Source organism: Myodes glareolus, chromosome 22 (assembly GCF_982192425.1).
Source record: "Myodes glareolus chromosome 22, mMyoGla1.1, whole genome shotgun sequence".
Taxonomy (NCBI): domain Eukaryota; kingdom Metazoa; phylum Chordata; class Mammalia; order Rodentia; family Cricetidae; genus Myodes; species Myodes glareolus.
Genome location: NC_142047.1, coordinates 55,050,740 through 55,067,086, shown reverse-complemented (window position 1 = coordinate 55,067,086; position 16,347 = coordinate 55,050,740). Strand labels below are relative to the sequence as shown.

Genomic DNA, 16,347 nt, shown 5'->3' with positions numbered 1-16,347 from the left:
GTTACCATTTGCCTGGAGTGGAGTGTCTTTTCAACTCTCTTACTTCAGCCAAGGTGTCTTGGAATCTAATGTGGTCTTTGTAGACAGTACAGAGCATGGAGCCATCTGCCAGTCTCTCACTTAAGGACGAGTCTTTGAGGGTGACCAAAGGCCCGGGGTTCTGTAAAAACCACTCATTTAATAAACACATAATGACAACCGAAAAGAAATGTCACTTTCATTCCAAAATTCTGTCACAACTTGCCATGGGACCTTGACCCAGTTCCTTTTTCTAATTTTTTAATTACATTTGTATTTATTTTGTTTGCAGTGGGGAGGGGGCATGCTGTGGTCAGTTTATCTCTTTCCACCATGTGGGTTCCAGGGATCAAAGGCAAGTTGTGAGGTTTGGTGGCAAACACCTTTACCAAATGAGTCATCTCGCCAGTCCCCAGAGCCAATTCTCTTTTTGTAATAAATAGAAAGCCCACCACAATTGATGATGCAGTTATTTAGGTTTAAATCAAAGGAAGCATCGGGAGCAATGGCGCTCAGTCACCTGCAGGAGGCGCTGCTGACTATACCAAAGGCCCCTTTCTTGCTCCTCTGACAGCCTGGCTTTCTAGCATTTGACCTGCTATTCCTGAACTAATCAATTGGGGAGTTAGGCTACTATTATCTTCCCTTCCAGGAACTGGCTTGGAGGGTTAGGGACATCATCTAGTCTGAGTCGGAGTGCTGTGAAGAATGTATTCTTGAGAGCATGTGGAACTTGTTCTTAACCTTAGAGAACACAAGGAAGTCCACAGCTGTTAAAGTGTCTCCACCATGCCTGAAAATCCAGCCACCAACCACAGGGAGTCATCAGCAGAGAATGGGGCACAGAGAGCAGAAGGGAAGTCCCTGACTGCATTTCAGGTTGAGGCAAATCACTTGGAAGCCTCCTTATCTCGGGATTTGTTTAAGAAAAAAACAAACCTCTGTATTAACCTAATCTATCTTAGGTTTCTCATTTTTATCCAGAAATTACATGATTAGATTTACTAAGTATTTCTCAATGCTATCAAAACAACAGATTCAAGAATGGGTTAGCTGGAATAGAAAAGGTCCTAACCGCCATGCCTGACATCCTGAGCGGGTCCCCACCACCGGCACGGTGGAAGGAGAACCCGACATCCACACGCTGTTCTCTGACCTCCACACACGCTATGACACAATAAATGTCATTTTTAAAAAAGTTAAACCAAAGAGCTTCTGTATTTTAATATTTTATTCAAAATTTGTTTTAAGTTTCTGTAAAACATTCTTCAATTCATTATTTTAACATTATAAATTTAACTTGAAGTAGTTGAAAAAACAAACAAACAAAACAGGCAAAGGGACGGACTAGAAGCAAGCAGGAGAACAAAGCCCACCGTCACCAGGACAAACAAGCCTAACTCATTAGGCTTGTATACACTATATTTTTCTTCCAGTAGTAATATTTGGAAAAATTATGCTTTCAAAGAACCAGCCCTTACAAATAGACACTCTTTCCAAAAATAAACCCAGCATTGGAGCTCTAAAGCGCACAGATCTAGTTGGAAGCAGTGGTGGAGTCAGCCAGCAGGTCACGCTCACTCCAGTTTCACACCACAGATGAGCTCTCACTGACTGGGTAGGTGAACTCCAAACCTTTGGCTCCTCCTCTGTGTTGGCAATTGTCTTATTGCTAAATTATACATAATTCATTTTCTTTGGCAACATTACTGGCTAACACCAAGGGACAAATATGAAGGTTTGGGCTGTCAGCGTTCCAACCATGGTAGCTGTTCTACTGTGATTTCTACGAGGTGCTAGACTAGGAAAGCCACCACACCTAACACCAGGACCAAGGGCCTACCTGCTCACAACTGTGGACAAGAGTATAATTACTCAGCATCACTGGTGAAAAACAACACCAGCTCCAATTCCTCACATCTGTGATAAAGGTAAAAACTGAGTGGAGAAATTAACATCTGGATACCCATCAATTTCTTTTGCAAAGTTATTTTGAATAAACTCAAAGTGGTCTGAACTTAGTCAAAATTTTGCATGAATTCTCATTATAATACCACCAAAACTTGTACTTAAAAATATTGATATCTTACATTTTTAACTTCTTGTTTCATGTACTAAGCCTATTTTAAAGGCTTGCCATGATACTGCCAAGAAACTTCAAACAGGAAGCTCACTTCAGAAGTTTCACTCGTTTTTTTCTCCATATACAGAATCACCCACTTAAGAGGCTTCCTTCCACTGAAATATATCGCTCCAAGTTCAAAGTGAATTAAAGTAGGTGTGGCAGAAAGTGCTACAGGAAGCATGTTCACATAACAATAAAGCAAACACCAGGAATAAGCACATATGCAAACACTGTATGCAAATGTTCATGAACGTAAGAAATGTTCCTGTGGACAAACTTCTATATAGCTGTATACGACTTCAAACTAGTACAACTAGAAACATCTACAAAAGCCACAATAAAGTCAATGCACACTCAAAACAGTCTCACCAATTGGTCTCCCAGGAGCTCCTCAGAAAGCAGAGTGCAGCTGCTTAAGAAATGCTCTCCTCCTGATCAATCATCTCGGTTTTAACTGAAAACACATCTGCCAGCATGTGTTTGGGAATCTCTGAGCCCCGGACTTTAAGGGCATAACAGGCATTCTCCACTTTGGCCAGGCTCTGCTTCAAGGTGTACAGCTTCTTAGAAACCTCATAGGGCCCGGTGTTGCCAATGAAAGAAAACCCATCATAAACCTGGCGTAAAAACTGGCTCACTTCAAAGGGGGTGTCAATGTCCCCATTCCCCACACTGTTAATGCACATCCGCATCAACTCCCCAGTTAAGTCGGCCACTCCCAGCAGGTAATCAACAGGTGTGATTTTCAGTCTCCAAGTGACAAGCTGCTTGTCTTGTCCATCAGAGGGGGGCTGGTAAAGACAAAAAAGAAAGCCACACACACAGAGAAAACACTGTGATAAAGTGAATCTGTCAGGCATCACAACCATAAGTAGGAAAACAATAACAAATCAGGCATCCTGGTCTTCCCTATGTGTTAACTATACGGCAGGGGCACAAGGAATCCAACCAGGCACTGGGTAAGGAGCTGAGCAGGTGGCATGGACGTATCAGAATAAACAAATATGGCCATTGTAAGACCAATTTTGTCCAACTTCCCTTGACAAGCACAGTAGATGCATGCTAGCAAAGCCGACTTGACGTCTCTGTGACACTCCCTATCTAACAGCAGTGCAGTCCCCTCCTTCAGTCCTCTTCCCTCATCTTCGCTGGCTGCCTCTTCACTATTCTGCACTGCCCATCACGGTCTGCAGCTGTACCCAGTTCTACCTCTCATGTGCAGCAAATGAGAATCTTGAATCAGTGCTGAGATCCATGTCAGCCCTACACTAAGCAGCCGAGTATGAGTGAGTTTAGAAACAGTAATCACATCTACAGACTGTAGAGTTTGAACTACTGCAAGTTACTCACCAATCCTTTTAGTTATTCTCCAGTGGTTTTCTTTATTAGTTTATGTGTATGGGTGTTTTGCCTTCATGCATGTCTGTGTACCAGGTTCATGCCTGCAGCCTTCAGAGGCCGGAAAAAGGCATCAGATCCCCCTGGAACTGGAGTTACAGATGGTTGTGAGCCTCCATGTGGGTGCTGGGAACTGAACCAAGTTCTCCGAAAACTCAGCCTATCTTTCCAGGCCCACTCTCAAATATAGCATGGTTTCTTCCTATATGTCCTTCCTGTGTAGCCTCTTCATACACTAGTCCAAGTCTCTGGTACTCTCCTCTGTGCCCTACTCAATCCCCAAACTCTTCCGTTTCAGGAAATGAATTAGCCTAACTTCACAGACTCAATCACCTCACGCTGCCTCTCAACTATCCTTTGTAGTACCACGATATCCTTCCCTATATTACAGCCACCTCCATCGTCACCTTCCATCCTCCAGTCTCGAAGGACACATTATCTTTCCTCCTGTGTGAACTTAACTTACCAATGACCTTGACTCATCTCCTCCCACCTCTTCCAGGACTTTGCCTCATAACATACTTGTCTCTTGGCAAGTTTTTTCATCTCTCTAAACCTCAAGTTTCCTCCTCTGTAAATAGGATTATGTTACCTACTTCAGAAGTCTTTTATGGATTAAATAAGACAATATTCGGTAAATTCTTGGCATAATGTGCAACACAAGAAAACATTCCATAAACATAGCTGCTACTGTCACCAACTCCATCATGTGCATCTCTCTGCATGAGCTTCTTTCTAGGAGTGATACCTATACTGTAACCAATGCATGCGGACGCAGCCAGGTGAAGCAGTAAGTGCATTTGGGGCAACGGCCTGCAAAGACATACAGGAACGAGCCATGCTGTGTTTGAGGAACTAACAAAGTGCTTATTCTAAGTGAAGTTGAAGTGCAGTACAGACTGAGACCAGAGACACACACGTGCAGGACCCCACACTGAGGAATTTGGTTGAACGTCTCTGAGAATTAAGTACGAAAGTGGCAGCGTGAACTTCTACTTTATTACTTTGATTGCTGTGCACTGATCTTAATCCTACTCGGACACTTCAGAGAGACCTTGTGGCCCAATGGCCCATGACAGAACATGAGAAACAAGGCCTACTGCACAGTAGGGGTGACGAAAAGAGCCAGCTAGTAACAGAAAGAGGAAGCACCCAAAGCCTGCTTCCTTTTGAAAGCACATCATAAAGGTTTTTGGGGATTCTGAGAGCTGAGACTGGTATTTGTTTGTTTGTTTTAGGAAAACAGGAAGTTGTAGTAGATGGAAGAGGAATGCATTTCACATGCCACTTAGAATATATTTCAGAAAATAAATAGTCTCTGTTATTACACAGACGGGATCTTGGTTGCAAGCTGACTTTTAAAAAATAAACAAATTTAAAGTAAAATTTGTCAAAATAAAATCTGCTTCCTGGAAGCTATTAGCAAGGTTAAAAACTGCTTAAGGTACAACTTTTCAAGATGAACACTTGAGTGTTTAAGAGGACGATGACATCACTAGTGGGTTAGCCAGAACTATTTGGACAAAGCAAACGCTTCCAAGGCTCCCCCCTGGTCATTACTCAGGCCTTGCTCTACGAGCTGACAAATGGCTATTGCGTCCTCCACTTTTCTGCTTGTCTGAAATCTGTCATAAACATTTTTATTAATATTCTCACAAGTCAAGTTAAAAGAAAAAAAATTTTTTATCAAATTTTCAGAATGTCCTGCCCCAAGAATCCAGTGCTAAAGGGAAAGTTCTTGGTGAATGCAGGCACATCTCCTGTGAGAAGTACATCCGGGTCATAATCTCAAATGCCCTGAAAGAGCACACATGCTCAGTATGCCTCCCCCTCCCCACTGTCTCCAGCTGAAGTAGAAAGGAGGCTGCTCTCATGGAGCAGGACAAACGGCTGGCCCCACTTCCCACTGCCACTCCTGAGAAAACATGTGGACTCCTGGGAATAAGTCCCTCCTGTCAACAAGCCAGGTCATCCTGCATTCTCACATTTTATTTCATGTTCTGGAAATCCTGATGTCTAAGTTTCTTTGTCCACCTAGCCTGACTCTGAGTGATGTTTTTAAAAATTAATAAAAGGGGAAAAAGGGAGTAGAAAAATTGTTTATACGTGTGAAAGAAGAGATCAAACGCCCACTTGCTTGCCCGAATGTTGTATGTTCAAATCCAAAAGGGGAAAGAAGTACCTTGTAAGTCAAACTGCAAATACTTTCTTTCCTGAATTCAGAAGAACTAGGCAATGTCTATACACATATGGTAGTCTGTGACAAACGGTTCTCACCATGTGACAGCTCTGTTATAACAATGAACTACTGTGAAGTGTAAACAGTGCTTAGTTAAGAAACCTTTGTACGTTAAACTCTTTCATAAAGCCCTTTGAGGTAGGTGCACACACCAGGGGTCCCTGTACGCACCCCTCCCAGAGGACTGGATTCTGAACACCCTGCTGCATGTGCCGAGTTTCTTACTCCTCGCAGCCATGTGACCCTTCTTCTGTCACCAGTGGAGACACTTAAGACAGTGCTTCCCTGGTGAGACCTAGCAAACCAGCTTCAGGAAGACAATTCCCATGCTGCTATATAAATTATATAATGAAACATGATTTTAAACCCTCACCATCTTGCTTTCTTTCCCACTGTCTTCTGTCGTGAATGTCAACTGCTTGTTAATCTCTTCCACACTGATTAACGAACGAGTTCTGATGAAGTGTTGAAAAGACACAGCCTCCACATATTCTTGCAGTCCTGAAAAACAGTGAAGAAGGCTACTAGGATCAAGCACCAAATTACAAGCATGTCACCAGAAAAAAACTAGAAGTTACTTATTACCTAGCATGATAAAACTGTTGGATGTCCATGCAGACGGTATCAGCTGAGGCAGAGCACACACACACTCCTAGGCTTCTGTACCAAGGCCCGTCTATGGCAGCCGGGATGGTGATTTGGGGCACATGTCCTGATCACTAATGTGTGCCTTGCACATAAGAGGCATAGACTAATTAAATGAGGAAACGTAAGATTTGTGCTATCTCACAAAGAGTTCAAGGACACCTGGCCCCAGACAAGAGAAGCACTCTGGGTCATATGTAGGTAAAAGGATGTTTAAACAAGCTATGTTTCAACTTGATGAAAAGGACATCCGTTATTTTCAGTGTATAATCCCCAAGGTGAAAATTTTCAGCCCACTGCCATACTCCAAACAATGCCTTCCCCTGTGCTTCTACCTTGGAGGAAATCCAAAAGGAATTATTTACAGAACCCGCTTCCAGTAAGAAAGAACTCTGGAGGTTGCTTTTATGTAATTTATTCTTTTTTACTTCATTCCTCGGTTAGAACATACACAGGGAAACCCAGTTAAAGGCTTCTGATTCCTTTTATTGATTCTCATTGTACTTCAGCCACACACATTCAATCTTATTCGACACCAAGCCTAGCCTGAGGGTGAACACATGAGCAAGTTCAACCTGCTTTGCAGGATTTTAATGCTTTCCTTAGAAAATTGTTAACCACAGGTACAACCCCAGAGGAATGGAAGGTCATGTTCATACTAAGACTTGTAGGCAGATGTGAATAGCAGCATCCCTTATAAGAGCCAAAAGTAGAACAACTCCAATGTGTATCAACTGATAGACAAAATGTGGTCTCTCCATTCATGATTACACCATAACAAGAAAGTACTGGTTGAGTTACCCCACAGACGAATCCTGAAAGCTGAAACCACGATGCTATATGTCCATTATATAACCCTATTCTGTGAGCAGTGCAGAAGGGACAGGTCCAAAGAGACAGTGAGTTAGTGGTTGCGAGAGGGATGGGATGAAAACAAGCTGGACTGCGAGCAGCTGCTGTTTGCTCCATAAGGCCGAGAGTAAGTTGGCCCAGCAGGTTCAGAACTGAGTAAGAAGTGTCATCCTTATCAACACAGTGTTACAGCGTCCAGACTAGACTGTCAACTTTCTGAAACAGGACTTCAGAAAAGCGAAGGGATGTTTAGAGATGAGCCTGGGAAAAGGTCTGGAGAAACAGGACTGAGATACTCTCGGGCAGGAGGACGCTGCACTGGGACACCCGAGTCAGTCGTCTGGAAATGAGTCCATTCCTGCTTTGTGGGCCACAAAATTTTAAAGAGAGTCTTCTAAGTTTGTAGGAGTTACTACCGAAGTTTGTAGTATAGAATACAGACTTACCAAATTGTGATTAAATGGTCCCCAAAGTATTTACTGAACCATCTCCCATTTAAACACAATTCGAGGTTGACGCTGACTTCGGGGACTGTTAGTCCTGTACTGGGTTTTACCTGATACTAACGTCAGTAGGTTCAACTGAGTCTGGGAAAAAAGAGACCAAAGATGACCTTCATCAAAATTCCATGAAGCCTAATTTCCTTACTCATAAGTGGTAGAAATAATTTAGAAGCTACAAAAGCAAACCTGTGACTGTAAAGAAGAATGACTAGGTATCTCCAGCAAGTCCAGCAGTGAAGCTCAGGCACAGGGATGGACACCTTGAGCCCAGTTCATGGCCAGGCAGGCAGTGTAGACATTATCTGTTTTAAAAACCAAAAGTATAGCCAGGCGGTGATGGCGCACGCCTTTAATCTCAGCACTCAGGAGGCAGAGGCAGGCGGATCTCTGTGAGTTCAAGGCCAGTCTGGTCTAAAGAGCAAGTTACAGGGCAGCTTCAAAGCTACAGAGAAACCCTGTTTCAAAAAACCAAAAATAGGGCTGGCTGGAGAGATGGCTCAGAGGTTAGGAGAACTGACTGCTGTTCCGGAGGTCCTGAGTTCAATTCCCAGCAACCACAGGATGACTCACACCCATCTGTAATAAGATCTGGTGCCCAGAACACTATATACATAATAAATGAATTTTAAAAAAAAGAAAGAAAAACCAAAAATAAAGAAAAAAAAAAACAAAATTTTTAACTAACCACACTCATCTAACCCATCCTTCATATTCTTGAATAAATTAATTAAAACACTGGTAAACAATTTATTTTACACATGTAAACATTTCAAACCATAAGTTTCAGTGATATAGACTAAACTAAAACAATACAAAAAAATTTTTTAAAAGTGTTCCTTTAGGATGCAAGGGATTCCCTGACTTGTTAGCTTCTCAACAACTACGACAAAGAAGTCACACATTTCTTAAGTAGCTTATGTCAAACAACTAATTGCACATTTGCTTGTTCGACCGTCCCTTTGGACAGTTCAGGCTACTCGTACCCAACATGTACTGTTGAATGTACTGCTGAACATGAGGCTACTGTCTGCACTCACACACCCTCCCAGGGAAGCATCCTTTCTGCCCTCAGCACTGTGTTCCTTTAGTTCAATGCCAGAGAGCTGTTTTATCTTTAAGCCAAAGGAGTGGCCTTGGGAGCAACACCAGGGCAAGCACTCACCAAGTTAAGTGGTGGCCATTCCTGAGCATCATATTGTCTAAACACATTTCATTTCCCTACGTTTAATCTAAGTAACTTTTTAAGTCACAGATAAGAGCTTCTTTTGACTGTTTCATCCTAAACTTAAGAATAAACATCACTGCTTCTTCAGTTCAAAAATTTCATTTTAAAGCCAGGGAAGTAATGCATGCTAATTATGTCAATACTTGGGAGGCAGAGGCAGAAGGATTAAGCTAAAGCCAACCTTAGCTATCTACGGACACTGAGGCCAGACTGAGCTATGAGACTGTCAAAACTTCATTTTAAAGACTTCATATGGACCAGTGAGCTGGCTCACTGAGTAAGAGCACATGCTGCCACACCTGACGACCTTAGTGCAAACTTGAGACCCACATGGTGGGAGGAGAGAACCAATTTCCATAAGTTGTTCTAGTCCCTGCACACATGGGCCCTGGCATGTGTACGTGCACACACACGTAGGTGCACACACAAGGGTATGTAAGTTAGTGAAAACTGACATGGTCACACAGCACTTTATTAACTGAGACTCACCTGTGGTGATAGCTCGATGGAACTGATGCATATCTTCTCCCGAGAGCTCTTGGGCAACCTGCAATATTTTCTGTCTGACACCATCCAGTTTAATTTCTGATTCGGTCAGTATCTCCTCTATATCAGGAGCACTATAAAGACATTAGCAATGTTGAAAACATCAGCCTTGTGATCAAAACTAACTATAAGAAAAACCTTATTCATAAAAAAATCAACTTCTGTAGCTGGCTGCTTCCACCTAAAACAACTCAAAAAAAAAAAAAACAGTCATACAGAACAATGGTTTCAGCCCTGTAATAGGCACCATGAACATGGGACAGGACAACAATCAGGGAAGTGAGGACACACCCGATGTCCATCTCAAGGCTCGGAAGAGTTTCCAAGTGACGATGTAGGAAGAAGAACCTCGGCAGAGCCGGAGTCGGCCTTTGTTGAAGTTGAAAGTTTAAGGTCAAGAAAGCCCAATGTGCACAGAAAAAGCAAGGAGAAGCTGCAACACGGACAGAACTTTAGAGCTCCGCACTACACAAGGGACTTCCTCAAGTCTCCCCCTGAGTATAGGTCACTGCAGGCAAGGACTAAAACTGTGACCTGGTATCCAAAGCCACAAAAGAACCACCCAGAGAAGGCTGGCCGAAGAAGTCCCATAGCCTACTGACATCAGCAGCACACACTACAGAGATATTAAAGGGAGTTCTTCAGGCCAAAGGAAAATTATTCCAGATGGAACTCTGAATCCATGTGCCAAAGAATAAATGACATTAGAAATGGTAACTTCAGAAATAAATATACAATCTGTTCCTTGTTTCCTAAACCACTCTATTTAAAGTAAAAACAATGTGTCCTGGGGATAAAATACAGAGGTGACATGAACTACCACAATGGCACAGGAAGCTAGGCTGATAGGAAAAGACTACTCTACAACATATAAGCTGCTCGCCCTGATGTAAAATGACATGCAAGAGGCCAACTGACTGCAACACCAGACCTGAATTCACCAAGCTGTCATACAGAACCATGTAAAGCAGCTGTAAGTCTGGTATCCATAGATTTCAACTAGCCCAGGACTATCTGAGAAAGATGATCCAGACTGTTGAGACACACACTGTACACCATCAAGCAATGATACACGTGCGCGCGCGCGCACACACACACACACACACACAAAGACAGAGAGACAGATAGACAGAAAGACAGAGAAGGTCCAGAGCTGGGGAGATGATCCAGAGGGTAGGTACTTGCTACGGAAGCATGAGGATGTGAGTTCAGATCCTCTGCACCCTATAAATCCCAGCCATGATGATGCACATCTATAACCCAGCGCTATGGAGAGTGGACATACAGTGGCTGGGCTCAGTCTGCACAAAGCAGCAAGCTCTAGGTTCATTGAAAGGCCCTATGTCCAAAAAAAAAAAAGTTACATGAGAATATATCAGAAGTCAACATCCGCCCTCCACATGCACTTGCAAACACACTTACATACAAAAACATATATGTTCAATCCAAAATAAGGCAGAAGCCAGCATGGTGGCACACACAGTTCCATCACAAGGGAGGTGAAGACAAAAGAATCCTGAGTTCAGCCTGGACTACAGAGACTCTGACTCAAAAGACAACAAAAGGGCTGGGAAGGAGCCTCAGACGTTAATAGCTGCACAAAAGGAAAAATGGCCCAAAGAAGGGAACGAACACCTATCCAGATGAAATAGGTAAATGATCTAGCCAAGAAGCATCTCCACTATTTAACATAAATTGCCAGAATTCAATTTTAAAATGTAAGAAAAACAAGAAATCCAATTTAAAAGTATAGTTTTGTTGGTTTTTTAAAAAGAAATTTGGTGTGGTGCCATATGTCTCTAATCACAGCACTTAGGAGGTGGATTAAGATTGTAAGATCCTATCTCTAAAAACAATAAAAATAAAATAAAATTAATAAACATCAATGGAACCAATAGCCAGAAATGAAATGGTAGTCAAGATAGCAACAGTGAGCTGGGTGAAGGTGGCACACACCTTTAATCCCGGCACTTAGGAGTCGGAGGCAGGAGGATCTCAGTGAGGTCAAGAACAGCCTGGTCTATATAGAGTGACTTCTAGGACAGCCAGGACTACACCATGAAAGCCTGTTTTGGAAAAACACACACACAAAGTTGCAGCAGTGAAGTGCTTGCCTAGTATGTGCAAGGTCCTGGGCTCAATCCCCACACCACCAAAACCCCCAAAATTTTAAATTAGTGGGATGAAATGCTTCAAAATATTTTGAAGCCTGGCAGTGGTGGCGGGCTTTAATTCCAGCACTTGGGAGGCAAAGGCAAGGGGGCTCTCTGCGAGTTCAAGGACAACCCTGGTCTACACAGCAAGTTCCAGGATAGGTTCCAAAGCTACACAGAGAAATCCTAACTCAAAAAAAATAATAATAATAATTTTAAATAGTAAAAAACCAATGAATTACATCTGCTCTTCCCTAAACAGATATATGTGTACAGTGGGGCGCTGGAGCTGGACACACAGGCTAAAGCAGATGGACGCTTCTGCCCCACAGGGGCTGGAGAAGCAAAGGAAGCAGGGGAGAAAGAGCAGAAGACGAAAGGCGCTGTGCTGTGCTCTTCAGATCACTCTAACCCAACGCCTGCTCTGCTCAGGCCGTGTCACCTTCTTCCTTTACTTCCAGACCAGACACCAGAGAAACTCCCTAGAAAAACAAGAGTCAGCCTGGAGAGAGAAGACACAAAGCAAACAGTGTCACAGGGCTCAAAGACAAACTGTCAGAACTAAGCAGCCAACAGTGTTGTATGCTGTAAAAATACAAAACCAGACGACTAGATTTCACAATAGGAAGGTAACAAGAACCAGAAACAGACCGCAATGAGCTGAAAGCTGAATGAGAAATTAACCACATTTTCAAATCTAATATTAAATTTTTACATCAACTGTAACTTTAGTGGATAACAGGTTCCAAAAGATAATCCAGAAGCTGGAGAAATGGCTCAGTGGTTAAGAACACTAGCTATTCTTCCAGATGACCCGAGTTCAGTTCCCAGCACCCACATGGCAGCTCACAACTGTCTGTAACTCCAGTTCCAAGAGATCTGCCATCATCACAAAGACATGCATGCAGGCAAAAACCACCAATACATAGAGAATAAAGATAAATAGTTTTAAAAAAATTCAAAATCTAATTTATTTTCCTCAGACTATCCTTATACACACAATATATATGAATATATGTAAATGAATGCTCTAAACAGAGTATGAAATCCTTAGGTAGGCTAAAAGTAAGAATTTTCCCAGCTATATGTGAAACGCTGCTTTGGGGGCTGGGAAAATGGCACAGCAGTTAAGAGTGCACACTATTTCCACAGAGGACCAGAGCTCACTTCCCAGCACCCATGTAGACTGCCTCACAACCCCAGGGATCTGACACCCTTATGAGAATACCCACAGACATACACAAACTCATTTTAAAGCAAAGCTAAAATATTTTTTAAATTATTTTATGTTTATGGTATTTTGCCAACATGTATACCTGTGCACCATCTGTGTACCCAATGGAGACCAAAAGAGGGCATAGGATGCCCCAGAACTAGAGCTGTAGTTGGCTGTGAGCCACCGTGTAGGTTCTGGGACCTGAGCAGTCAGTGTTCTTAACCACTGAGATATAGCTCCAGTCCCAAATATTAATTTTTTAAATGTAAGTACTTGTTTATCTGATACTGTTTAAAATCCAAAATATATTCAAACATCCATTATTATCTGTTGAGATACAAAACATACAAATACAATGCATCAGAAAACAAATTTATTTTTTAATTATATTTATGTGTGTGTGCACACACACTCATGTTCCGTGTGTATGGAGGTCAGAAGCCAACTGAGGCAATCATAGTTGGTGACAAGCATCTTTACTTACTAAGCCATCTCACCAGCCCTTCAAATAACACATTTCAAAGATGTTCACCCACCTTGTAATCCTATGGAGAAGAAAAATTGTCCTCTTACTTTCAACGGTTATATCCCGACTTAGCTTCACAAGCCGCTCATATTTGTCGTGCCTCGCGTCCAGCTCCTGCTGAAATGCTAGAACACACGGTGACGACCATGAGCGTTCATTCCTGACTCATATCTAGTCAACCACAGAGAGCACATGCCACAGTGCGGATGTAGCCAGTGCTGTAGTCACCTGCCTCCATGGAAGACTCAACAAGCAGAACACAGTGGTCATGACAGTAACTCTCAGAACAAACACTAAGCACTCCCCTCTAGCCTGTGATGCACAGAAACACAGGCTTCAGAATCCATGGAGGCTTGTACAGAAACCTGTCAACTATTTTAAGTGACACTGGCATAGTAAAGGAATACTACAAACCACCTTACTGCCGTCTTCAGAATATCACTGTCAGTGTGTAGTCTCCTACAGGGCTGGGGACAGGGTTCAGCTGGTAGGGTTCTTGCCCAGTGCGCACTAGCTCTGGGTTCAGTCCCCAACACTGCATGGAAACAATCCCCAGAAGACGTACGTACTTGGAGGGTCACTGATCTCTCTGTGCTCTTCCCAATGTGGCTACGCTAAATAGTAAATCTTTTCTCTTTTCCCTATAAAAAAAAGCACAGTAGCATAGGCCTGCACAACCCCCAAACACTCAAGAGCTCAAGAGATTGGAGGGGGGGGGGCTGGAGGATTAGAGTTCAAGGTCATCCTTAAGAGACCAATCTGGGCTATTAGACCCTATCTCAATAGTGATGATGTTATCTGGATTTTGCCTAATTTATAAATGTTGTTAGTCTAATATTACAAATGTAAAGTTAGATGAAACATAGTCTCAAAGAGATATAGGTATAAATAACAAGTAATTAAGTAAAATACAGTAATAATAAAATAAATACATGGAGAGGGTTTAGGGGGGAAAATCCATCTTATGAGTGAATGGATGAAAAAATGCATGAACGCAGTGTTCATCAGCAAGGAACCGCTTGAGTTGGGTCTTGAAGAGAACATGGTCCATTGGAATGGTAATGAAAGCACTAAGTCAGAAGCAAAGAACTAGTAGCCCACAAGAGAAATAGAAAACCAGCCAGAACGCTGGAAACACACAGCTTGTTTTCATTCGGTCTCCAGGCACATGCTCTGCTCAGTTATACCTGGTCTCCTGCGCTTATGCCAATCACTTATGCCAAGTAGGCACTGTGTGCTTTCAAACTGTCCATAAGTTAGTTGAGACCCTTCTCTACAGGTGCAATCTACTTCCTTCTCCTAAAAATGAAGCAATTCTTAATTTGCCTTGCTTTTAACAAATGCAATGTGGCAAATACAGTCTGTATCCAGAAGTCCTTGACTATTATGTCCTATGAAGACGCTAACATTAGTGAACAGATAAACAGTTTCACATTAAGTTGGGCGGTGGTGGCTCACACCTGTAATCCCAGCACTAGGGAGGCAGAGGCAGGGCGATCTCTGTGGGTTGGAGGTCAGTCTGGTATACAAGAGCTAGTTCCAGGACAGGCTCCAAAGCTACAGAGAAACACGGTCTCAAAAAAAAAAAAAAAAAAAAAAAAAACAAAAGAAAACAAAAAAGTTTCACATTGAATGTTACTTTCTATGGAAATATGCAACATTCTTTACAACTGCCTTGTGTGTGGCATCATCTTCTCATGTAACACTAGTTAGCATATATTTACATTTAGTGTGTGTTCGATCTGTTAACTAGACTGCGCACAAAACTTATTTTGAGGTAGCACTTTGCACAGAATAGGAACTGTTAGTAAATCTTGTCTTACATGTACACAGGTATTCACAATCCCCTTTTGTAGTCTATTATCTTGGTCATGTTGATCCTGATACCTGAACCTTTGGAATACAGATTTTCAGAGTAGACATAGCACCAACACAAACCAATCAGAAAAAAACTATACTTTACATCTCCGTGGCGTAATTTCTATCTTGTTTGTTTTTAAGGCAAGGTGTCACTAAGTAGCACTCGCTAGCCTGGATGTCCTAAATCGTTCAGGGCAGCTTTTTGGCAACATTACGGCTACACGATCGTTACAGTGCTAATTCTCCTTATGGAAACTTACATTTGAAGGCCAACATCACCGGCGAAGACGAACTGACATCCTTCCCTTCCCTCCTTTGGTTATGCGGGAAGTTGTCATGCTTCCTCTTCCTGAAGCCTCCAGGTCCTTCCGTGGAAAAGAAGATGAGCTGGATAGTGTCCTTCCATCGTCGCCCTTGCACAGCCCGTTACCCCTTCCTCCCGCAGCACCCGTAGGGCCTGGCCTCCCGGGCCGCCTCCCCGGCCACACCGGACGTGCCCAGGCCCTGGGATCGGTGACAGCCGAGCGAGCTGGGCACACGAGGCCCAGCCCCTCCCCTCCGCCCGGGCCCCGCACCTTCTTTGCCGCTCATGACCTCGGGGCCTCAGCTCGCACACGCAGGGACCGCAGCCGCTGGGCCGACAGGTCGTCGCCGGACTCCGAAGAGCGCTACAAGAGCCGGCGGGTGAGCAGCACAGGTCCCTCGTCGTCGTAGGTCGCCGCCGCCACCGGAAGCGGAGCCTTCCCGCAGCCTTCCGCCACCGAGCAGCCGGAGCCGCGGAGTTCCCTCGACCACGCACACTTCCGGCGCGGGCCTCCGGAGCCGCGACGGGTACGCCGCTTCAGAGCGTGCATTTCCGGCCGCGCACACTTCCGGCCTGTGTCCCAGAGACACGCGTCCCCGGCGCGAACTCTCAGACGCGCGCGTTTCCGGCGTGCCAGGCCTTAGCTGCGAAGATGGAGCCCACCTGAGCTATGGAGGCGGGGTGCGGGCCGAGCCTGGAGCTCGGCGGGCTGGTTATGGTGGGCCTCCCCTCAGGCC

The 16,347-nt window shown here is 43.6% G+C and overlaps 1 protein-coding gene across 1 annotated transcript; it reads right to left on the bottom strand.

Moving 5' to 3' along the window:
* Positions 1–1,231: 1,231 nt before the first annotated feature.
* Tsnax (translin associated factor X) lies at positions 1,232–16,041 on the bottom strand. Its single transcript, XM_048450194.3, has 6 exons — positions 15,882–16,041; positions 15,567–15,671; positions 13,457–13,571; positions 9,495–9,625; positions 6,154–6,281; positions 1,232–2,934 (listed from the first exon to the last, which is right to left on the bottom strand). Exons 1-6 carry the CDS (start codon positions 15,895–15,897, stop codon positions 2,557–2,559), a joined length of 873 nt encoding a protein of 290 aa, XP_048306151.1. The 5' UTR covers positions 15,898–16,041; the 3' UTR covers positions 1,232–2,556.
* Between the last annotated feature and the right edge of the window lie 306 nt (positions 16,042–16,347).